This window comes from Oryctolagus cuniculus, chromosome 4 (genome assembly GCF_964237555.1).
Source record: "Oryctolagus cuniculus chromosome 4, mOryCun1.1, whole genome shotgun sequence".
Classification (NCBI taxonomy): Eukaryota; Metazoa; Chordata; class Mammalia; order Lagomorpha; family Leporidae; genus Oryctolagus; species Oryctolagus cuniculus.
In genome coordinates this window covers 75,875,748-75,901,502 of record NC_091435.1, presented here as the reverse complement: position 1 = coordinate 75,901,502, position 25,755 = coordinate 75,875,748, and the positions used below count along the sequence as shown (strand labels likewise).

The 25,755-nt window shown below is 44.4% G+C and overlaps 1 protein-coding gene across 2 annotated transcripts in view; it reads right to left on the bottom strand.

Moving 5' to 3' along the window:
* ARHGAP31 (Rho GTPase activating protein 31) overlaps positions 1-25,755 on the bottom strand; it is a 128,888-nt gene that overhangs the window by 29,655 nt on the left and 73,478 nt on the right. For both annotated transcript variants that reach the window (XM_051819004.2, XM_051819005.2), the window contains exons 2-6: positions 19,653-19,755; positions 16,221-16,365; positions 5,351-5,433; positions 4,533-4,640; positions 3,712-3,854 (exon numbers count right to left, since the gene is read on the bottom strand). In XM_051819004.2, coding sequence (XP_051674964.2) covers positions 3,712-3,854; positions 4,533-4,640; positions 5,351-5,433; positions 16,221-16,365; positions 19,653-19,755 — 582 coding nt within the window. The remainder of the gene's footprint in view (positions 1-3,711; positions 3,855-4,532; positions 4,641-5,350; positions 5,434-16,220; positions 16,366-19,652; positions 19,756-25,755) is intronic.

Below are 25,755 nucleotides of genomic sequence, written 5' to 3'. Positions count from 1 at the left end.
GCAGGAAATCGACAGCTCTCCTGGCCAGACTAGCCCAGAGGGCAAACAGGAGGCTAATTGCTTCTGATACTTTTCAGAGAAGGGCCATTCACTCATTAATATGACAAATTTATTTAGCACCTACTGTGGGCTACAGTAACAGCTGTGAGACCTCTGCACCTTGTGTTCTGGGAAGAAGGGAATGTCTGTTCAGCCTCAGAGGTAGTATATGGCAGGGCACTTTCCCTCTGCCCCACAGTTAGAAGCCACCTCCTGCAAGGCAATTTAAAGTTGGAGTCTCTCCTTTCCACAGTTCACCCAGGCATCTATCTCTGCAGTAAGAAGACAGCTTATAGCCTGTACTATTCCTTAAAAGGTAAGTGGCTCTTTATGTACTACTCAATCATCTTCTACTATATGTAAATAACCCCTTCCTACACTCTGGTATTTTTTAAGAATGGGAGTGGTGATAGAAATCAATAGTATACAGGGTTACCAATTTTCTCCAAGTCAGTGGTTCTCAACTTTGGGCAATTTTGTGTACCCACCCCAGCCAGGGACATCTGGCAGCATCTGGAGACAGTTGTTTTGACTGTCACAGATGCATGTGGGAGAGCTACTCCATTTAGTAGGTAGATGCCAGGGATGCCGCTAAACATCCCACCATGCATAGCACAGTGCCCCATATCAGGAATTACTCAGTACTAAATATCAGGAGTGCTGAGGCTAAGAAACACTGATCTAGGTAAAAAGGAAATCTAAGTTTGTTTCTAGTGTGTCTTTGGTGACATTGTATTTTCTGACACTTCCCATGATGTGTAGACATTCACCTTGGACCAAGTCAAACTAAGACTCACTTTAAAAAAAGGAATTGTTTTTTGAAAGACAGTAACACACACACACATACACACACACACACACACACGAGAGAGAGAGAGAGAGAGAGAGAGAGAGAGAAATGAGAATCTTCTGTATGCTGGTTCACTCCCCAAATAAAACCAACAGCTCAGGCTATGCCAGGCTGAATCTGGGAGGCAGGAACTCCATTGGGTCTCCCTGTGGGTGGAAAGAATGCAAGTACTTGGGCCATCATGCTCTGCCTCGCAAGCTCATTGGCAGGCAGCTGGATCATAAGCACAGAATAGTTGGGACTCAAATTGGCACTCCAATATGGGATGTGGACATCTCAAGCTACCTTTCAAATAAATACAAATGAATATTTTCTAGATAATAAAAATTATAAAGTATAAGGAAAAAAATCCATGAAAAGAGAAGTTCTAACAGTTTCTTCCAACAGCCATACTTTTAGTACTTCAGTCTTTGCTATCCTCTAGAGTGTGGAACTCCACTTTGGAGACCATAATGGTCCTAGCCACATGTTCCCTGTGTCATTCAGGTCAAAATTTACCTCTTCAGAGACCATTACCACTCTGTCCCCGAATAACACTCCCAAATCACTAACCACAGATTACTCTTCCGTGTTTCTTCTTGGCATTTGCTGTCTTTGAAGTGATAGTATATGAATTTATAAACTTACATATTGCCTTCCTCTTCCCAACCAGACCATTGCCCTTTGCAGAGCAGGGTCTTAGCCATTTTGTGCACCAGTGTATCTCCAGTGTCTGGGACAGTGCCTGGTATACTGGAGATACTCAACACATGCTTATTTTTATTGAATCTTAGAGATATTACAATTTCTCTGGTCAGTGCTCATATCCATTAAATAAAGGTATTAGAGTCTATGACTTCTGCTATGGTGTGTTTGTGTTCTCCCAAAATTCACATGTTGAAACCTAGTCCTCAATGCCATAGTATTAAGAAGTAGGATCTACAGCAGATGGAAGATCTCTCTCTCTCTCGCTCTCACTCTCTCTCTTTCTCTCTCCCTCCCTCTGCCTTTCAAGTAAACTTTTTCTTAAAAAAAGAATTAGGTCTGGGGCAGGTGTTGTGGTGCAGCAGGTTAAGCTACCATTTTGCATGCTTTCATCACACATTGGGAGTGCCAGTTCGAGTCCCAGCCCTCCACTTCTGTTACAGCTTCCTGCTAATGGGTCCTGGGAGGAGAAGATAGTGGTTCAAGTGCTTGGGCCTCTGCTGCCTACACAGGGGACTGAGATGGAATTCTGGCTCCTGACTTCAGCCTGCCCTGTCTCTGCAATGTTCCACACTAATGTATGTGAATATTCACAGCAGTTATTATATATAATAATAAAAAAAACAAGAAACAACCTGAATGCCCATGGACCCATGAACAAATTGACAAAATGTATTATATGCATTTAGTAGAATATTATGCAGCTGGAAGTACTGATCCACGCAACAGTATGGATGAATCTTGAAAACATGTGTAAGTGAAAGAAGCTAGTCACCAAAGATGACGTATTACATGATTCTATTTATATTAAAGGTTCAGAATAGGCAAGTTCATAGAAACAGAAAGTAGATTACTGGTTTCCAAGACGTGGGGGAAAGGAAAAATGTGGCGTGATTGCTTACTGGGTGTGGGTGTGATGAAAATGTTCTGGAATTAGTGATGGATGATGGCTGTATAGTTCTGTGAGTTAAACTAAAACCACTGAATTTTATTCCTTAAGATGGTTAAAATGTTGAATTTTATGTCAGATTTATCTCAATAAAATTTTTTAAATAAAAGAAAGGGCATAAACCATATAGAGTATTGGGTAGGTAGGGGTAGGAATAATTATAGTAGGAACTGAAATTTGACATTGATTCCAATTGATGGTTCTGATGATTATACTGTTTTTTCCAAATATCTTAGTTGAATAGGAACAGAATACTTTAATAAGTCAACACATATTTTGCATATATACTTCTCCATACACCACTGGTTCTCCAAGTGTGGATCTGACCAGCAGCATCAACATTACCTGGAAACTTTTTAGAAATATAAATTATCAGTTGCACTCAGGACATATTGAACCAGGAACCCTGAGGCTGAGATCCAGTCCTCTGTGGTTTAACAAGCCCGTCAGGTAACTGTTATGCATCCTAATGTGGAAAAACCACTCTCAAGCACAAATGGCTGTTCCCAGGCTTCTAGATTAACTGGATTCTGGTTTTCATAAATTACACCCACAGGAGATTAAGCAGCATAAACTAATTCATTCCTAGGGTTCATTATGTCATTATGGGATGCCCACAAACACACACTCAACTAGTGCCTGGTGCAGGGAGGAATAAGTAAGCATTTGAAAACGCTTGCAGAGAATGTATTCTGACTATGCATGTCAGTATGAACACACTGCCTCTAACTCGTTCTCTTAAGACCTCAAAGTGAAGGTATAAGGGTCTTCTGAAACATTTTAGTGAAAGTAAAGGTGAAATATAATAGGGAGACTAATGTTCCAGATCCCTTCAGTTATATAATAACTGAAGAGTTTAAGAACTCCCTAAATTTAGTAGAATACTACATCAGTTTTCTTCTGCCTCAGTACATTCATGGGACAGGACAGGTATGCAGTTGAACAGAAACATTCAAAAGCCACATACACAACACACTATACCTTGACTTCATATATACAGAAACACATATGCACCATTCCCAGACACTGACACAGAGTTGCTGGCATGCATGCACAGGCAACACTCGGCTAGAAACAAGCCCACTCTCACTTATTTTTGGTCCCCATCATAGGGGCAAGAAAGAAGGCTTGCTAGTGGGGATGAGGTTGGGGGAGGGGGGATGTGATATGTGCCAGGAGGAATCAGTACCATCATTCTCCACAGAACTGGGTGCACCGCTGTTAAAGATTTGATCCACATGATTCAATATGAACTCAATCACCACCTGCTGGACTCGGACTGCAAGGAAGGCTGCATCACCATTGCAACCAGTGGCTTCGATTTCTTTAGACCTGAACCGCAGAAGGAACACAATCAGTGAGTGAGTCTGGCTTGCAACCTGAGGCAGTAAGGTGAACCAGTAGGCCTTTTGCACAAGTTTCATTTCCAAAATTTATACAGTTTTTTAAAATTTGTTGAATACTTTAACTACTTGAGACCAATTAAAGGGACTGTCCAAGAGGCTGTGAAACCCAACACAATTTAAAAGTTACCTGGTATCTAAAATTTAAAACAGTTTACCAAGTATTAGAAATTGCAGGGCTACAAATGCTCTCCTATGAATGTATAGAAATGGATTTCTTAAACTTTTATAGAATCACTCCCATCCAATTATTCTATCGGGAAGGTCAATATTTATGATGTAATATGAAGCAGATGGTTTAGGTTGTAGCCAGCTATGGCTCCTACCAAAGCCAAGAAATGCTAATAAGTCCCAAAGATAAGAAAGTCCTTTTCAATAAATTGTAACCATTGCATCAGCCACATCCTGGTTATTGCCAGAAAACACCTTAGGAAACCAGTGTTTCCAAGTAAGCAGGGAGCGAGCTTAGGATATTGAAATCACCTTTAATTCCTATGTGCTACAAATGACCACTTAGCTGCAGGCTTGTCTTCAAGGGGCTTAATCTTCATTTCAATGGTGGGCTCAGCCCTGGGGGGTGGTGAGAAGATGAAGGTGTGGTGGTTACCTGAGGAGGTTTGGAGCCCACACCAGAGCCAGGTTCCTGGCATGCATGTTGGTCTGGCTGCTGAAGGAGGCGATGTGCGCCAGGTGTCGGATCAGGTATTCCAGGGTCCTGTAATGGTTCAGTGTTTTGACAAAGTAAGTAACTTCAGTGCCTGTGTGATGCCTGACATCTGGAGATCATTCTAAGTTTGGTTATGAGAGACTCTAAATATTTCTAGCTTATGAATTTTGAAGGAACATTGGGAAGATGTCAAGATTGATGGAAGTAATTTTCTTGGCCATAGGCATGCTGGTTGGGGGTGAGGAAGGGGATGGTCTTGTGAGATATTTTAAATATTAAATATCTTAATATTGTGAGGAACTTCTTTTTATATCACATCAAAATCTGTGCCCTGTGGGCAGACACAGGGAACTGGGGAAAGGTGGTAAAATTAGGGACGAACCCAGGAGAATAAAATAAAAGAATGGGATGATAGGAGACGGTACTGGTGAGCAAGTAGTGGTTCAGTCAGCCAAGTGCTCAAGAGCTGCAGTCAACTGATGTCTAAAAACTACATTGGTTTTCATACATTTGTTGATCCTATGAATCTCTGTAAGAACCACGGATGTGACTGTGAGGCTGACTTGCTTCATCAGAGACACCCTTTCGGGGAGCTCTGTGGCCACCAGCATTGCTGCTCAGACACCAGCTGTTCACCAACCTCAAGTTGCCCCCGGGAAATTGTCCACTGAATTTGCTCCCTCTTAGGATGTCAGCACGCCTCTTTGGTATTACACCACATTGACAGGCTGCACGCTTCTTTTCCCCAGGATTCTTACCTATAATGGGATGGGGGAAGTTCCTGGATAACATTTTGGATTCGGGCCAGTCGGCCTTCTTCCGGGCAATGTGACACAGCCTCCTGTGGAGAAGAACATGAAGCAGGCCCGTGAGGATGAGCGTGGACACTCACCTGTGTAGGCTGACATTATTCAGGCTCCTGGTTCTCCAGCCTCGCTACTGTGCCCAGAGGTCAAGTTTCCGTGAGACACATGTTTCCATGGAAACAACCAACCAACTACAATTTCTGGGTGTTCATTTTGTGAAATATCTCATAGCATGTGCACGCAGAGATGGGAGCATCTTGTTTATCCTTTGATGGATGTCTAATAAGGAATATGTAGGGTTGTAGAATGTTGCACATGGCAGGGAGAGTCATGGAGACTCACTCTTGGAGGGAGACAGAGACAGAGGCGAGATGTGAGAGAGATGACAGAGTGGTACTGCTATACTCACATCTGTCTTTGTGGATATAAATAGCCACCCCTCACCTTGCCTGTGACTATCCTGATTATCTTGAGTACTCAGCTGCTGCCTGTCCTAGATGCTAGGAAGCAGGGAAGACATGCCTCCCATGGTGGGGATAAGAATTTTGTTCTTGAGACACAGTGGTCTTGCCCAGACTTGCTCTCTGGCTATTTCCTGTGTGGGTATTTTGTTCTCCTATCAGCCCAAGAGCCTTCAAAGAGAGCAGGAATGGCATGCAGGCAGTGTGATCACGGGCTGGCCCACGTCATCTCTTACAATGTAAGAGTCCCTGGGCAGATTCCTCTGCTCCTGGTTCTGCCCCCTGTCCAGAGAATCTGAAAGGCTCAGGGGCTACTCCCAGTGCAGTCAGGGAGTCCTCATGACTGCCAGCATGGCAGTGGGAATCCCATTTTTCTTTCTTTACTGAGATGTAGTATGCATGCATAGGCAGGTCTCTAAAAAGTTCATGCAAAATGCATGCCTTTTTTTTTTTTTTTTTTTTTTTTTGACAGGCAGAGTGGACAGTGAGAGAGACAGAGAGAAAGGTCTTCCTTTTGCCGTTGGTTCACCCTCCAATGGCCGCCAGCGCACCGTGCTGATCCGATGGCAGGAGCCAGGAGCCAGGTGCTTTTCCTGGTCTCCCATGGGGTGCAGGGCCCAAGCACCTGGGCCATCCTCCACTGCACTCCCTGGCCACAGCAAAGGGCTGGCCTGGAAGAGGGACAACCGGGACAGAATCCGGCGCCCCAACCGGGACTAGAACCCGGTGTGCCGGCGCCGCTAGGCGGAGGATTAGCCTAGTGAGCCGCGGCGCCGGCGCAAAATTCATGCTTTAAAAACTGCATGTAGGGCCAGCGTTGTAGTATAGTAGGATAAGCCTCAGCCTGCAGCCCCTGCATCCCATATGGCCACCGGTTCGTATCCCGCCTGCTCCTCTTCCGATTCAGCTCTCTGCTACGGCCTGGGAAACAGTGGAAGATGGCCCAACTCCTTGGGCCCCTGCACCCATGTGGGAGATCTGGAAGAGACTCCTGGCTCCTGGCTTCAGATCAGCTCAGCTCTGGCCACTGTGGTCATTTGGAGAGTGAACCAATGGAATGGAAGACCTCTCTCTCACTCCCTGGATCTACCTCTCTCTGTAACTCTGTCTATTAAATAAATAAAATAAATCTTTAAAAAAAAACCCTATGTATAAACTTCAAAATTCTCTTGTACCAAAATAAACTTATCTTTTAATCCTTTTCTATGAACGTTTTGAGTACTCTTGTATTTCCTTCCAGTGCTGGAAACTTGCTTTACATTTGTATACAGTGAATGGGATAATTATAAAATATATCCTTGAGTTTGATAAACACAGTCCCTGCCCCTGTAATAAAATAATAAGATCCTAGCTGGGATGACAGCTTTCTTAATATATACCGTTCACCCCTATTTGTCTTTACCTATCATTTGCTTGTATGTAAATGCTGAAGTTGACACTCTCAAAAATGAAAAAGTTTCCTGAATCTATATATATGAAATACATGAAATTTGTAGACAATTAAAATAAAAAATAAATAAATAAAAAAGAATGAAAGAGTTTTGAGGCACAGAAAAATGGGGGGAATTAACTTTTGGGGGCACCTTCTATTTCCCAGGTCTTTTTCTAGCCCCTCTCTGCTGTGTATGTCCTGGTCTACCTCAGAAGAGAACTCCTTGGTCCTGCCCAGCATGGCCATCCTGATCCCTCTCACTTGTCCCCTTTGGCAGTCTCCACCATTGTGTAGGTGCAGAATGTTGTCTCTTCAGGGTATTGCTGGTTGTCAGTCTCCCTCGCTAGAGTATGAACGCTGACAGCACAGAGAGATGTGAAGAGTCCCTGTGTCCAGACACTGCCTAGAACACAGTAGGTGCTCCTTACTTTGGCCAGCTGTGTCCATCAAGTTTTTTTTTTTTTCTCTGTCTTTTTAAAATTTAATTGAAGTAAAACACACATACAGAAGTTCACCATTTAAAAAAGCAATTAAAATCATCTACACGGAAAACTTGTAGGGAAACTCATTTCCCAGGCAGAAGTGGGGGCAGAGGTGGGCCTGGGCCTGTCAGTCGCAGGTGCCCCAATCTCCTGGTGGGTTTGCCAGCCAGAGAATAGACCCAGTGCAAACAAGCATTCTGCTGCAGCCCAGCTTTCTGAGCTCTGCAGGACATAGGGGCAGGGGCAAGAATGGAGCCTTTAGGAAGCAAGCCAGCATCTCCCTTCTCCAGAGCTGTTGTTATTGGAAAACAGCATTGGGTGGTGAAGCGGACCCTGGCTCTGCCAAGCGAGGAGAACCTCACAAGGGGGGCAAAGGCAGAGAAGCTCCAGGGGTGGGGGCTGCTGCTGCTTGTGGGCTCTGGGGCCTCCCACGTTCTGTCATGCACAGAGCACCGGCGGGGAAGCCTCTCTTCATCTCTGCAAAACCAGGGTCAAGCTTTGCAAAACTTTGTACCACACCCCCTTTAAAAAAACTGTTTTGGGGAAAAAAGGTTGTCGGCTCTCATGGAAAGTTCCTTTAACATTTTAGGAAGCTGTTACTCATCTTTGTTCTCTGAACAGGGGCAGGCTTACCCCGATGCCTGCAGTCCCATTAGGAATTGGCCTTTATTTCCTCCCTGACAGTGTCTCCTATCCTGCCCCAATTCCATCCAGAAGCTCTCTAGATTTGAGTTTTTCTCCCAGTGGAGTATGGGGGAGGGGTGTCTCTACAAACTTGTTTTTAGCTTTTTTATGTTCTCTTCTTAGGATGATGGAACCCATCTTTGGGCAACTGAGGGAAGGGAGTTGAAATTTTTGCCCATGTCAACTTTTTATCAGAGAATTTCACTCAACACTAGTGGGGCCAGTCTGGCTAATAGCTAAAACTTGAAAGATCCAGGATAAAATCTGGCCCCTGATTCTCGTCAAATCAGTAAGACAAGCTTCCGGCTCTATGGTTTTTGGTGAAGGCCGGGCTCTCGTCCCTGCAGTAGGGTCCTCACTCGGGGTTTCCCTGTTTACCACAGCCATCTCCGCTCCTGCCTCTCAAGTCCTGCTTCCAGGCAGCCCTGTCACCAGGTGGCCCAACACAAACAACCATGGCTGTCCCAACTGCACCCCAGTGGCGACATCAATTTTTTGTTAAGTACTTAACAATAATTATAAAATCATTTTATGTCTTGAATCATTTTAAGCTATTGACTAGATGTTTAAAAAGTAATCATGTTGGCCAGCGGCGTGGCTCACTAGGTTAATCCTCTGCCTTGCGGCACCAGCACACCGGGTTCTAGTCCGGTTGGGGCGCCAGATTCTGTCCCGGTTGCCCCTCTTCCAGGCCAGCTCTCTGCTGTGGCCAGGGAGTACAGTGGAGGATGGCCCAAGTGCTTGGGCCCTGCACCCCAGGAGACCAGGGGAAGTACCTGGCTCCTGCCATCGGATCAGCGCGGTGCGCTGGCCGCAGCGCGCCAGCCGCGGCAGCCATTGGAGGGTGGACCAACGGCAAAGGAAGACCTTTCTCTCTGTCTCTCTCTCACTGTCCACTCTGCCTGTCAAAAATAAAAAATAAAAAAAAAATATAAGTTTCACAAGAGCAAGTATTTTTATTTCTATTTTGTTCATGGCTAAATCTCTAGCAGCCAGAATTATGCCTACAAGGTACCCAAAACATATTTGTGGAATGGAGTAAATGAATGAGTCAATATTTTGCTTTGTGCTTCATGATGCCAAACAACCGCATTCAGGCCATGCTTTCAAAAACAGTACCTCCTAGGCCGGCGCCGCGGCTCACTAGGCTAATCCTCCGCCTTGCGGCGCCGGCACACCAGGTTCTAGTCCCGGTTGGGGCGCCGGATTCTGTCCCGGTTGCCCCTCTTCCAGGCCAGCTCTCTGCTGTGGCCAGGAAGTGCAGTGGAGGATGGCCCAAGTGCTTGGGCCCTGCACCCCATGGGAGAGCAGGAAAAGCACCTGGCTCCTGGCTCCTGCCATCGGATCAGTGCGGTGCGCCGGCCGCAGCGGCCATTGGAGGGTGAACCAACGGCAAAAGGAAGACCTTTCTCTTTCTCTCTGTCTCTCTCTCTCACTGTCCACTCTGCCTGTCAAAAAAAAAAAAACAAAAAAACAAAAAAACAAAAAAAAAACAACAACACACACAAAAAAAACAGTACCTCCTGAGGACCTTTCCCCTTGGTGATGAGAACCAGCATGGCAGGCGCAAGCATTGTGGCACCGTGGATTAAACCACCTGTGACAATGGAATCCCTTATGAGCTCCACTTCCAATCTAGCTTCCTGATAATGGACCTTGGAAAGCAGAGGATGACCCAAGTCATTGGGCCCCTGCTGACTATGTGCGAGACCTGGATGGAATTTCAGGTTCTCGGCTTTGGCCTGCCCCCTCCTCAGCTATTGTGGCTATCTGGGGGAATGAACCAGTAGATAGAAGATCTCTCTCTCTCGCTCTCTCTGTAGTTCCCTCTCTTTCCCATCCAAGTACTAACCAGGCCCAACTCTGCTTAGCTATCAAGATCAGACAAGAACAGGCATGTTCGGGGTGGTATGGCGAGGGGGAGGGGGAGGGGGAGGGACAGGGGGAGGGCGAGGAGGAGGAGAACTAGAAACCAGCATGGCTGAGGCAGCTCCTGGCAGGGTGACCAATCTTCCTGTTTTGCCTGAGATGGAAGGGTGTCTGGTGAGATGGGACTTCAGGTGTTAAGATGGGGAGTCCCTGGCAAACCAAATCAGGCACTGCGAGCTCACATTCAGTCTGCCTTTGCCTGTAGCCAAGCACTAGTTGTCTGCCCCAAGTGACATTTCAGATGTGTGCAAGGTCAACCACCCTGTCCGCAAGTATCTACTAAGTAACAGTTGCAACATTTTTCAGTAGCTGGAGAGCAGAGAAAGAAACCACAGTTAACAAAGTAAATCAAGCACAGTTCATGTCCTCAAGGAAACTTACAATTTAATGAGGGAGACTGATATATAAAGAAATGATTTCAATATACATCCAATATGTAACATGTTTCCAAACGGTCTTTCCCTAAAATTTCAATTCTGCAACTTTGCCCTATTTTGGGTGTAATCATTTTTAGCTGGATCATTCTGAACAAAGTTCAATTTTTTCTAAAGTGAATTTTTTGTGATCAAAAATAAAATCTAATTCAATAGGTTGAATAATTGCTCCAGAAGGTATCAGATCACAATTCCTGCAACCTGAAAATGCAACTGTATTTGAAAAGAGAGTCTTTGTAGATGTGATTAAAAGGGGAGGGGGAGGAGGAGGGAGAGGGGGAGGGGGAGAGGGGAGAGAAGGAGAGGGGGAGAGGGGGAGGGAGAGGGTGAAGGTGAGGGAGAGGGGGAGAGGGAGAGGGGGAGAGGGGGAGGGAGAGGGTGAAGGTGAGGGAGAGGGGGAGGGGGAAGGAGGGAAAGGGAAGGGGGAGAGGGAGAGGGAAGGGGAGAGGGAGAGGAGGGAGGGAGAGGGAGAGAGGGGGAGGAGAGGGGGAGGGGGAGGGGGAAGGAGGGAGAGGGTGTGGGAGGGGGGAGGGGGAGGAGAGGGGAAGAAGGGGAGGAGAGGGGGAGGGGAGGGGGAGGGGGAGGGAGAGAGTAGGAGAGGGAGAGGGGGAGGGGGAGGGAGAGGGGGAGGGGGAGGGGGAGGGAGAGAGAGGGGGAGGGAGAGAGAGGGGGAGGAATAGGAGGAGAGGGAGAGAGAGGGGGAGGGGGAAGGAGAGGGGGAAGGGGAGGGGGAGGGTAAGAGAGGGTGAGGGTAAGAGAGAGGGTGAGGGAGAGGGTGAGGGGAGGGGGAGGGAAAGGGGGAGGGGAGGGGGAGGGAAAGGGGGAGGGGGAGGGATTGGGAGAAGGTGTGGGAGAGGGGAGGGGGAGGGAGAGGAAGAGGGAGGGGGAGGGGGAGGGAGAGGGGGAGGGGAGGGATTGGGAGAGGGTAAGGGAGAGGGGGAGGGAGAGGGGAGGGGAGGGATTGAGAGAGGGTGAGGGAGAGGGGGAGGGGGACGGGGAGGGGGACGGGGAGGGAGAGGGAGAGGGGTAAAGAAAGAATACAAACACTTTAGGACCCATACAGGTAATTTGAAATGATTTTCTGAGATATCCAATTTATACCTTCAGTAGAAAACTATAGTCAGTCTTATGACAGGCTTGCCAGCATGAAATGGCAACATTAAAAATTGCTTAAATATACAACTATATGATCTAGTAATTGATAATTTTAAAATAATTATGTTTCTTTTTCTATGAATTATTCTTTGTTCATTTGTTTAGTGGGAAGTTATTTTTTCTTTGTATTGGTAAGCAAGTGTTCTATATCATTAAAGAATTTTAATTCCCTGTCATTTTATTATAGCTTTTATAATTGTTCATTATCTTTATTTTTATTAACATACTTTAAAATAGGTAAATAATTTATCCATTATTCACTTTGTTAGGTTTCCCTTTTGTGATCTTTCCCATTGCTTTCATTGTTGGAAAACCTTTCTCTACCCTGAAATCTACTGAAAGGTAAGGCTGTAACTTGATTTCCCCCTTATCTTATCTAATAGTTAACCAGTTCTTCCTACATTGTCTCAAGAACTGTACCTGTTTAGTTTTTCACGTTAAGTTTTTTAACTTTTCATCAGTTTTTCATGTTTAAGTTTTTTAACTGTTCAGTTACTTAATACATGATCCTATTTAAGTGCTATCTCTATTTTTAAGTAGTGTGGGAGTCATGAGACAGAATTTTAAATCTTTATCTGCACTTACTAACTGTATCATCCCAAGCAGGACTCTCTTTGAGTCTGAATTTACTCATTTGTACAAGAGACAAACAAAATTACTTCATAGGGTTATTTTAATGAGTAAGCGAAATAATATTTATAATGTGCTTATCACATAGAAATCACTCAATGAGGTATCTATTAAAATCACTATTATTTCATTAATATTTCCTTACTGTTATTCCATTGAGATATAATTCTATTCTTGCTGCACAAGTAGGTTTCAATAAATTATTGTGATAATGTAACAGAGCTATTCCCATGTCCCTGAAGAAAGTTTGCTTATGTTATCATATTTATTATTGTGCTTAAAGAAACCTATTAAATAATGAGTTCTTCAACATAGTTAACCTCATTAGGTTCTACCCATGAGAAGTTAGCCAGCACAATGAAACATTCCTATTTTTTTTTAGTCCAAATATGCCACCTAAATATGATGACAGATTTCCTTCGTATCTGATGATAAGTTGACAAAATGTTGCTATGGTATTTTTAAGTTGGTGTAAGAGAACAGAATGGTTAGCAATATCTGGAAACAGGAATGGGGAAAGATAAATATGGACCTTGTTTGGAGTCTGTATGTAAGATCTACAGAGAAATTCTTATTTCTAAGGTTTCTAAGTAAGAATCCCTATCTACCCCAAAAATAGAATGAGATACTATTAAAAGAAATTTGTCTCATCCAGTTCACTAACATGATGATATTCTAATTTATCATATTTGAAGATGACACTGTTGTACTGACAACATATGCAGAAAACAAACAATAAAGCCTTAAGCACAATTAAAACAAAAATAAGATAATACTTTTGGCAGATTCAGATTGGCAAATAGCTTAACAAATTGAAAATACACGGTGTTGGCCAGGCTGCAGGGAAAAGAGCATTACTGTCTCTCTGGAGGACAGTTTGGCAATATGTAACAAAATTTTTAAATAAGGACTCTTTGCTCAGCAGATCTGCTTCAGTGATTCTCCCTTAAGGATATTCAGTGTGAAGATACATATGCAAAAATGCTTGTTATATTGCTGTTTATTAAAGCAAAGTATTGAGAAACAAAAAGATCTAAATGTCTATCAGCAGGATACTGGTTTCATAGGAGGGAATATTCTGTAAAAAGTGTCTCTGTATCTATTAACATGGAAAGATATTCACATTTTTTAGTCAAAATAGTTCCAGGGCTGGCTCTGTGGCGTAGCAGGTTAAGACACCACTTGCAGTGCTGGCATCCCTTATGGGCGCTGGTTCAAGTCCCAGCTGCTCCACTTCCAATCCAGCTCTCTGCTATAGCCTGGGAAAGCAGTAGAAGACGGCCCAAGTCCTTGGGCCCCTGCACCCGCTTGGGAGACCTGGAAGAAGCTCCTGGCTCCTGGCTTAGGATCGGCTCAGCTCCTGCCATTGCAGCCAGTTGGGGAGTGAACCAGTGAATGGAAGACCTCTTTCTCTCTCTGCCTCTCCTTCTCTCTGTGTGTAACTCTGACTTTCAAATAAATAAATTAATTAAAAGTTCCAAAGTAGAAATATATAGTATAATAATAAAAACTGAGAGTGTATATATGGGAGAGGACATTAAGGAAGAGAGAGAGAGAGACAGACAACTATGTGTGTGTGTGTGACAGAGAGAAAGAGAGAGAGATTATAAATGTTAGTAGAAGATGTGGTTGGTGTATGCTATTTCAGGTGCTTTAATTTTCTTATTGCTTTAATTTTACAATAAAATCCTGTTTTCATTTGAGAAAACAAATCACAACAAAAACACCATGCAAAGAATGAAAGACTGAAGGAAATACCTATGGGAGAGACAGAGAAATCCCCAAATGGCTACAACAGCTGGATGAAGCCAGGAGCCTGAAATTCTATCAGGGTCTCCCACGTGAGTGGCAGGGGCTCAAGAACTTGGGCCATCTCCTGCTGCCTTACCAGGCATATTAGCAGAGAGCTGAGCAGCCAGGAGTTAAACTGGAATTCTGGTATGGGATGCCAGTGTTGTAGATGGTGGTTTAACTCACTGTACTACAATGTTGGATCCCTTAATCTTTCTTAGTTTCTTTCTTTCTTTCTTTCTTTCTTTCTTTCTTTCTTTCTTTCTTGACAGACAGAGTGGACAGTGAGAGAGAGAGAGACAGAGACAAAGGTCTTCCTTTGCCGTTGGTTCACCCTCCAATAGCTGCCGCGGCTGGAGTACCGCGCTGATCCAATGGCAGGAGCCAGGTGCTTCTCCTGGTCTCCCATGGGGTGCAGGGCCCAAGTACTCGGGCCATCCTCCACTGCACTCCCTGGCCATAGCAGAGAGCTGGCCTGGAAGAGGGGCAACCGGGACAGAATCCGGCGCCCCGACCAGGACTAGAACCCGGTGTGCCGGCGCCGCAAGGTGGAGGATTAGCCTAGTGAGCCGCGGCGCCAGCCCCCTCAATCCTTTCTTAATATACAGTTTGTATTTTAGATTTGTATTGAAATATTATTATAAATGTTTCCCTGTTATTATACAATTGTGTATTCTGGATTTTTTTCAAACATTATCATGAGTATTTCCTAGTACCACTGAAAACTCTTAAATATATTTTTAATGCCCATATCCAACTTTTAAGTAGCATTCATTTATTCTTATATTAAACACTCAAAATAAGTTGATTACAATAACCATTGTTCTATGGAACAACCTGAATCGTTCCTATTGTTTGAACTTTGATCTGGCTCTAACAACTGCAAATCCTCCATAATCTCAATTTCCAGTATTCCCCGTCCTACTCCAACACTCCACTGCACTCGCTGGAATGCATAATCTACTTTTCCCTCCTTATTCATCATTATTACGCCCTCATTTCCTTTCTTATCCAGACTGAATTCCCTGATCGATTATTTCAACCACGTCCTGGCATCTACCCTCATCTCCTTCATCCCTCTTTTGCTAGCTGAACCTTAGCCTTGGTTAATCCCAGCTCTGCCTCCTCTACACCTCTATTCATGCAGCCCAACATCCAAGCCCTATTTTTAAAGCTATTGATATTGACACACATCAAGAACTGAGTCTCATTTCTACTTCCCTGTGGGTGCCCTAAATGGGGACCGCACAGTTGCCACTGTAGTGTTCTGCTCCCGCCCAGCGTCCTTCCCTCCAACCCAACTCACCAGCCCTGCTGCATTCCTTCTTTACTGCTTTCCTCAGATTCTATCTCTTCAGTTTCCTAACCTTTCTGCTGACTTTTGCTTGTTTTCTCTCTCCTGCCTATCTGCACACCCCACCTTTCCCAAAAAGAAACACAGAAGGAATTGCCTGATAAACATGAACTAGCGGCTCAAGTCTCACGTTCCTGTCCTGCCTCTACTGTGTGACCTTGGGCAAGGCACCTTGCATCTCTGTTTCTCAGTTTCCTCCCTGTACAATGAGACACATTCAATCAAAGAAAACGAGGAGATAATTTAACCCAGCTCTTAAAACAAACAACACAATTCTGAGAACTCAAGAAAGAAAACTCAGCGAGCAGTTCCATACCCTGTTTTTCTCACCATACCATCCTACTGCCATCACCATGCTGAGATAATATCAACCATCTGCTGAACACAATTGTTGCTAGTTTAGTGCTGAAGCTCTCCTTGTCCCATTCATGCATCCCACCCATAACCATAGCGGAAATCCAAAGACTCACCGTGAATTTCTCATAGAGCTCGTAAGTCAGGAGGGGGTTGGGCAGCTCCCTAAAGTAGAGTTTGCAGAGTGAGCCCACACAGTGGATGTCCTGGAGGTACACTTCCCTTGTCAGGTCTGGACATTGATCTGAGCCAAACTCTTGCCTGAAACAACACAGACGGAGACATAACAATCCCAGGGAGCATGTGTTCCATGTCAGCAGCTGCTTGGCTGCTTAGGGGTAAAAGACCCTAAATGGCTGATCTGACCACGTTTTTAACCTTGATTCTCCTCCAGGCTCGATGAAGCCATAGGAAGATTTCCACTGGGGGTCTGGCTCTTCCTTGCAAAATCTGATGTGAATAGGAAGACATAATGCTCAACTATGAATGGATGTCCCATGGCATTATACCTGTAGCATCAGTTATGAATACTAGGGAAATGTGCAAAAAAAAAAGTCGCCAATAAGGCCTACTGAGATTGCAGTTTTTCAAAAATGTTGTTCACAACAAACTTCTCTTTCTTCCAGAAGAGATGCAAACCAGGGTGTGTCAGATTGTTATCAATTGCCTCCATATATTCATGTCAACAAACTTGTTTTATCTGGAAACTCAAACCCAGGGTTGGAGAACTTTAATCAACTATCTCTGATGTTCAATGGAACCTCTAGGCTGCCTGATGGGGACTCCTGCAGGATAGATGAGATTGTAAATATCTTTTCAAACAATCTATGCTGGGAAATCCGGCAATATCAGCTGATTCTCAACACGGTTTCTAATTAGAAAAAAAATCTGCTCAATGAACATACTGCCTCAAATAATGTATACTTACAAGTTAAAATATGTTTATGACAACTATGAGCTTTGATATAGAAAATAAGTTAGATTTTTCATGAGTGTTCAGTTGGCCAATCAAGTGGCGACAAACTCAACAGGACACTCAGAACCAGCATTTTCAAAATGGCTTGCAATGCCCACTCTCCTGTACTCCGGTCCTGCCGCTTTAATGAAGAATAGGGAATCCCTAATGCTGTCAGAACATCAAAGGAGATGAGCAGTGTCTTGAAAAAAGAGAACCATGGCATGGCGTCATGAATTCATAGGCATATGTTTTTTTTTTTTTTTTTTTCAGAGAGCAGAAGGAGAACCATTTAGAGCTTATTAATTTATTTAGTCAAAAGTTCCCCTTGTCAAACTAAAGTTAGTCCTTACATAAAATAATTGCCGGCGCTGTGGCTCAATAGGCTAATCCTCCGCCTGCGGCGCCGGCACACCAGGTTCTAGTCCTGGTTGGGGCGCCGGATTTTGTCCCGGTTGCTCCTCTTCCAGTCCAGCTCTCTGCTCTGGCCCGGGAGTGCAGTGGAGGATGGCCCAAGTGCTTGGGCCCTGCCCCCGAATGGGAGACCAAGAGGAAGCACCTGGCTCCTGGTGGATCAGCACAGTGTGCCGGCTGCAGCGGCCATTGGGGGGTGAACCAACGGAAAAAGGAAGGTCTTTCTCTCTGTCTCTCTGTCTCTCTCTCTCACTGTCCACTCTGCCTGTCAAAAAAAATTTTTAAAAAAATTGATCACCATTCAAATATCTTTCTAGGATACCAGCTACCACATAGTATACTTCAGAGCAAAGAGTACTGCATTAAAAAGTATTTGCTGCTGAAATTCTAAAAAGTGGTACACTTATAATTTGTGAATTATATAAATATATGGCTGTAATAAGCCAATTTTTAAAAAAATAACCTTCAGTCTCCAGGTATAAGGAGACTTCTTTTGGCATAACTAAATTACAATTGAGATTTGTGGCAGAAACCAAATAGGATAGGGGAAAAAGATGAAAGCTGAATTACTTTGCACGATCTATTAAATTTTACATATTTATTTTGTAATAAAATCTACTTTATTTTACATATTTATCTTGTAATAAAAATGTTTTATTGCTTTAAAAGTCAATATATAACTACACATTATACATAACATAGTATATATATACTATATATATATATATATCTTCCATTAAAGAATAATATGTGAGGGCCAGCACTGTGGCACAGTGGGTTAAGGTGCATCGGGTTAAGCTGCCGCCTGCAACACCAACATTCCACATGGGTGCCGGTTTGAGTCCTGGCTGCTCTGCTTCCTATCTAGCTCCCTACTAATGGTCTAGAAAAGTAGCAGAAGATGGTCCAAGTGCTTGAAACCCTGCATCCTGGATGAAGCTCCTGGCTCCTAGCTTTGGCCAGACCCAGCTGTGGTCATTTAAGGAGTGAACCAGTAGATGGAAGATCTTTCTTTCTGCCTCTTCCTCTCTCTATAAATCTGTCTTTCAAATAAATAAATTAATCTTTTTTAAAAAGAATAATATACAAAATACCTATGCCTATTATTTTAGTCATAGTAAATTATGGATATTATATACATATATATTATGTATACTTTAAATGTAGTCTATCATATATCTATATTATATATAATATATATCTATCTATATTATATATATCTATATATATTAGTTATATAAAACATATAGCTGTGTTTTGGGTAAAAGTTTTTGCTCTCTCTCTTTTTTTTTTTTTTAAGATTCATTCATTTGGAAGGCAATTACAGAGAGAAAAGGAGAGACAGACAGGGATTTTTCATCCTTGGTTCATTCCCCAAATGGCCACAATGGCCAGGGCTGGGAGGGGCTAAAGCCAGAAGCTAAATTCCAGTCCCCCATGTGGGTACAGGGGCCCAAGTACTTGGGCCACCCTTCATACTTTCCCAGGCACATTAGCAGGGAGCTAGATCAGAAGTGGAGCAGCGGGGAATCAAACTGGCACTCATATGCAATGCTGGCATCACAGGCAGTGGCCCTAACCTACTACACCACAATGCTGGCTCCATGTCTGGCCTATTAATGTAATAGAATTTCTTTCAAATTTTTAGGATAAATCTGTAGAATTGGAAATAATTCATCCAGTAATGTTTTAAATAATATCAATTAGGTATTAGTCAATATCCATTAGAGAAATACACAGTTATGCACACTTCTGATTTTTCAACCACATGGAACATCAAATGTGACAAGAACCTTTAAGTTCTGAACATTATGGAACCAAGAGCCAATCCAACTAAGTTTTGGGTAGGCAAGCAGATGGTTATAAATCACGTGTTTCTAACTCATAACTTAAATCATTGGAGTTAAGTCCACTTAAGAAGGGTAGATCTGGTTCAAGACAAACAAGCAGATTAAAGGCCCTCAGGAGCTTTTTATTGGAAAGAATTACATCAGGCTGGGTAGCTTCCTGATTAGAATAAGAACAGTCAGGCATCTGAAAACAGAGGCATCTGATCTCAGCCTGGCCACCTTTCCTTTTATCTCTTTGGGTTTTTAATACTCCCAACACCTGCAGGCAGAGCGCTGGCCAGAGGAAGGATCATGGGAGAATTCCTGTGGGGGCTATTCTTTGAGCTTACCTTAGCCGTTGAATGTTTGAGGTGACTCCAGAAAGCCGATAGATTCCATCCACAATCCCATGAGTCTCTATAAATTCTGCACAGCTCTTCAATACATATGGAACTGTGTAACAGAAAAGAAAAAAACAATAAAGTATCAGATGTAAATCTGACTGTCTTTTTAAACATATCCTTTAAAAGTCCAGGTAACTTCAAAGAGAAACAAGGCTCCTCATTTGAGATACAAGTGGAAATGATTATTTACAAGTGATGGGTGATGTTCCTTTTTATTTTTCAAAAACCATACGGTTTTGTTAAAGTTTTTAAAAACTAATATATTTGAATTTTTTAAGGTTTATTTACTTGAAAGGCAGAGAGAGAAGGATAGACACACAAAGAGTTATCTTGCATCCTCTGGTTCACCCTGACAATGACCACAACAGCTCCCTGTGGCTGGGCCAGGCTGAAGCCAGGAGTCTAGAACTCCATCTGGGTCTCCCACATGGGTGGCAAGGGTCCAAGTACTTGGGCTCTCTTCTGCAGTCTTCCCAGGCACATTAGCAGGGAGATGGATTAGAAGCAGAGCTGCCAGGACTCAAACTGGTGCTCTAATATGGGATGCCAGTGTCACAATAATTTTTTTTTTTTTATTTTTTGACAGGCAGAGTGGACAGTGAGAGAGAGAGAGACAGAGAGAAAGGTCTTCCTTTGCTGTTGGTTCACCCTCCAACGGCCGCCGCGGCCGGCGTGCTGCGGCCGGCGCACCGCGCTGATCCGATGGCAGGAGCCAGGAGCCAGGTGCTTTTCCTGGTCTCCCATGGGGTGCAGGGCCCAAGCACTTGGGCCATCCTCCACTGCACTCCCTGGCCACAGCAGAGGGCTGGCCTGGAAGAGGGGCAACCGGGACAGAATCCGGCGCCCCAACCGGGACTAGAACCCGGTGTGCCGGCGCCGCAAGGTGGAGGATTAGCCTAGTGAGCCGCGGCGCCGGCCCACAAGTAATAATTTAACTCATTGAGTCACAACACCAGCTTGTGTATTTTAGAGTTGCTTTAAGATTTGAAAAATATGCAAAAGTTTATATTTAAAAAAATTTTTTATGATTCATTTATTTATTTGAAAGGTAGAGTTACAGAGACATAGAAGCAGAGAGAAAGGTCTTCCATCCACTCTCCAAATGGCTGCAATGGCCAGAGCTGGGCTGATTCAAAGCCAGGACCAGGAGCTTCTTCTGGGTTTGCCATGCAGGTGCAGGGATCCAAGGACTTTGGCCATCTTCCACTGCTTTCCCAGGCCATAGCAAAGAGTTGGATCAGAAGTGAAGCATCCGGTACTAGAACCGGCGCCCATATGGGAGGCTTTACCCAATACACCACAGCACCAGCCCCTAAAAGCTTAGATTTTTGAGACCATCTGTGACCTTGGAACTCTCCAACTGAATCTCATCTTGTTACTGGTTCTCCAGGTGTGTCTTTCTGATCTTGGCATCAGTATAACCTGAGAACTTGGAAAGGCAAACTCCCAGGCCTTACTTTGAACTGACTGACTCAGAAATTCCGAGGATGGGGCCCAGCAATCTGTTTTTTTTTGTTTGTTTGTTTGTTTGTTTTTGACAGGCAGAGTGGACAGTAAGAGAGAGAGAGAGACAGAGAGAAAGGTCTTCCTTTTCCATTGGTTCACCCCCCAATGGCCATGTGGCTGGCGCGCTGCAGCCAGCGCACCACGCTGATCTGAAGGCAGGAGCCAGGTGCTTCCTCCTGGTCTCCCATGGGGTGCAGGGCCCAAGCACTTGGGCCATCCTCCACTGCACTCCTGGGCCACAGCAGAGAGCTGGACTGGAAGAGGGGCAACCGGGACAGAATCCGGTGCCCCAACCGGGACTAGAACCCCAGGGTGCTGGTGCTGCAGGCGGAGGATTAGCCTATTGAGCCGTGGCGCCAGCCAGCAATCTGTATTTTAACAAACCCTCTGGATAATACGGATGCAGACTGAAATTAGAGAACCACCACCTAATTCTATACAGGAAGCAGCCAAGGCTAAGGTAAATTTACTTATAATTGTTGCTTATGCAAAGTAATTAATAATGGGAAAATGCCTACAATACAAATAAGTGAAAGAAAAAGCAAAATAGAATATATGCTGTAAATTCAGTTATGCAAAAGCAGGAAGACCAGAAGAAAACCTGCCAGAACGTAAAAGGTAATTTCAAGGTTGAAGTCTTTTTAATGGTGAGATTGCTCTCCCTCCCCCCATGGGTCAAATTGGTCATTGATTTAATGGACCACATAAAAGGAACCGCCATAGGCTCTTGAATTCTTGCCACTCCAGAGTTCAGAGCCTTGGTGAAGAAGCGCCTAGCTGTATTCTCTCCTTGGAACTGACCTTGAGTGGGCCAGACAGCTCACTGACCCCGAATGACAGTTACAGGCCGCAGGATGGTGCAGATAGAGTGACAAGTCACATGCCACTCGGGTCCCTGGACAGATCTACCTGAGACCACCCCCTGTGAGTGTGCTGTGAATTGTGGGCTGGTGTTGAACAACTGAGACCTCAGATTCTGGTGACTCCAAGTGACTCTGGAGGCATAGAGGTGGTGTGGGCCTTTCATGAACAAATGTTTGGGTTAGCAAATGTGCTCCTGCCCCCAACACAGGCCAACCCATTAGTGACTTAGGTTAGATGAATGCCACTTCATTATTGCTTATTGAATATGCTCACACCTACACAAAACTCCAAGCTGGACTGCACCTTTACATGAGTAAACACCAGGCCTTTGGACTTAACATTCTACCTGAATTCTCTCTCACAATACTTTGCAAACACCTCCTGTCCATGCTGCCTTTAATTAACTACAATTTTAGGTGCTCAATCATATTCATCATATTGACGGTATTTTCCCTGTCTCTGAAAGGCTAGGCATGCCCACAGCCACTCTGCTCCAGGGCATTTCCATGCTTTGTCCCTGCCCTCCATGACTGGAACTGGAAAAAATTTTCAGTTAACCCGGGTAGGAGGAGGTCAAGGAGTGGACTTGGGATTGGAAATATTGAGTTCTGAAAGCATAGAAGTGGAAGCACTTCATTTAAGGGTAGAGAAGAGGCTGTGGGAGTGGGCAGGGTCCAGAGCTCCCACCTGTCTGCAACTAGAAGAGCCACAATGTAGTCCGTTTTATAAAAATAGGGAGCTCAGTAAGACTTTTGTCTTCCATCCACATAGAAATACAGTTCTAGTGCCTAGAGAGATGAGTAGATAGATAGATACATAGATATATAGATATATAAACATGAGGTCTTCAAAAAGTTCTTGGAAAAAGCAGATTATGAAAACTATGGGGTGTAGTGGCCATCTGCAGTGTCGGCATCCCATATGGGTACTGGTTCAAGTCTCAGCTGCTCCACTTCTGATCCAGCTTTCTGCTATGGCTTGGAAAAGCAGCAGAAGATGGCCCAACTCCTTCGGCCCCTGCACTCACATGGGAAACCTGGAAGACACTCCAGGCTCCAGGATTCAGATCAGCCTAGCTCCAGCTGTTGTGGCCATCTGGGGAGTGAACCAGTTGAAGGAAGACCTCTCTCTCTGTCTCTGCCTCTCTGTGACTCTGCCTTGAAAATAATTAATCTTTTATAAAAAGAAAAACTATGCATGGATTTCAAAAAGTTTTTTATGAAATAGATACTTTAATTCTACTTTACCATGAACTTTTTATTATTGTTTATTTGACAGGCAGAGGGACACACACACACACACACACAGATCGTCCACCTTCTAGTTCACTCCCCAAATGGCTGCAATGGTTGGGACTGGACCAGGCTGAAGCTGGAAACCCCATCTGGGTCTCCCATATGGGAGGCATGGACTCAAATACTTGGGCCATCTTCCATTATCTTCCCAGGTACATCAGCAGGAATTTGAATCAGAAGTGGAGCAGTTGGGACTCAAACTGACACTCCAGTATGGGATGCAAATGTCACCAGTGGCAGCTTAACCCACTGTACCACAACATTAGCCCTTCCATGAATTTCCTGCAGTTACTTTGTACCTATCTTAAAATTCCTGTTCGGCACAATAACGTTAGACTCTTTCCCCACCACAGCAAAATGTTTTGCAATGGGCTACATATGGTCTATGGCTGAGAGTGCAGCTCTGGATGCCAAACTGTCTATCAAACTGTGAGAAAAATATGATTCTGTTTCTCATTTTCCACATTTGTAAAATGAGCATGGTAGTGTTTTTTGTATCATAGTTAGGGCTGAAAATGCTGCTTATTTTAGCACATACTCTAGCAGCTAATGAGCACGTCACAATGCCAGTCATTTTTTTTTTTTTATTTGACAGAGTTAAACAGTGAGAGAGAGACAGAGAGAAAGGTCTTCCTTCTGTTGGTTCACCACCCAAATGGCCACTACGGCCGGAGTTACGCCGATCCGAAGCCAGGAGCCAGGTGCTTCTTCCTGGTCTCCCATGTGGGTGCAGGGGCCCAAGAACTTGGGCCATCCTCCACTGCCTTCCCGGGCCACAGCAGAGAGCTGGACTGGAAGAAGAGCAACCAGGACTAGAATCCGGTGCCCATATGGGTTAATGCCTCCGCTGCAGGCGGAGATTAACCAAGTGAGCCACGGCACTGGCCCCCAGTCATTGTTTCTATTTGTATCTATCTATGATGTGAATTTATAATTTGATTTTCTTGGTGAAAACAGTGCTTGCCCCTTTCCATGCAGTGGGCACTTGGGGTGGAGAACCAGCCTCATACCAGTCAAAATTCACCTCTACTCTTTGGAATGGCTGTTGTGTTCTTCTTGGTAAATGTTTCTCTCTGAAAGCAATTTTGCTCCCATAGAGTCTCTCTGCTGTGCTTTAAATTGTTATCTTTGTTGCACAAGGACAGTAGGATCCAACAGCGAAAGGACTGGGAGTCAGGAGTCTGGGGTGATTGAGTTTGTACCCCAGGTGCATGCCTGTTGAGCTGGGCAGGGCACAAGGGTACTTGAACTTTGAGAACTCCAAGGTAAAACTTCAGACTTCAAGTGCTGCACAAAACACTTCACAAAAGAGGCAATACAAGGTCAGCAAGCTGTCCCAGTCCAGTCGAGGAGAGGACCTCCCCGGACTGCAGCTCTCAGCTGCAGCATTTCAGGCTGCCTTTGTTTTAGAGGTGGAGAAAACACATTCCATTTATTCTGGCCTTGTTACAAAGGCCCTAGAACCTCTCGTTCATGGCTCTGTTTGAGCAGGTGGCAATATTAAAACGGCCCAAGAAAAAAGGCCCTGGTCCCAGTCCTTGATTCTCCACCTGGGCTGAGTTGGAAGGTGTAGGAATTCTCCATCATCCTTAGGATGGAAAGGGATTCACAGAATCTCTGTGCAACCACCTGGCTCTAGACATTGGAGCAGTGGTTCTCAGACTCTGGTACCAGGGCTGAGTCCTGCAGCAGCTGCAGGATCCTCCAGGTGATTCTGGTGCCCATGAAAGTGGAAGAAGCACCAGTCTAGACCAGAGTTGCTTATACCTCAGTGAGCATAAAAATAACCTGAGACTCTTGTTATCTATTCCAGTTCAGTAGGGAGGTGGATGGAGGGAGTGTTGGGAATTTTTACTTCTAACAAATTCTCAGGTGGTGGGGTGCTGCCAATCTTCAGCCACACTTGAGGTAGCAAGGAGCTAAGGATGATACTGGAGGGTGGTGGTGCTAAGATTTTACTTTCAAAATCTCAAAATTCTTTAGACTGTTGTCCCTGGGGTCCAACCAGGGGACACTCTAGGTTTCCGGACAGGCTAGAAGCTTGACACAAAATAGCTGAGTAGTTAAGAGATGGAAAGAAAGCTTCCATTGTCAATTTGGCATGGGAAGGATTGACGTTGGAGGTTGGAGCCACAGAGCTAGTTCTGTGGGATTAAACTTGGGTCCAAAGAACTTTAAGTCTCCTCCTACAAAGGAACACACAGTTGCTGATTATGACATAATATTATAACTTGGTTGAATTGTTTCACTGATGGTCCTCTGACTCCCCCCACTGCTTTTATTTTGGCTTTTCCTGGATCAGAGATCTTAAATGTTAAATTTTAGTCTGAGCAGAAAATACGTTTTCAGGTCATTGCTGATGGAAAAAGAAAATCTTGCTTTAT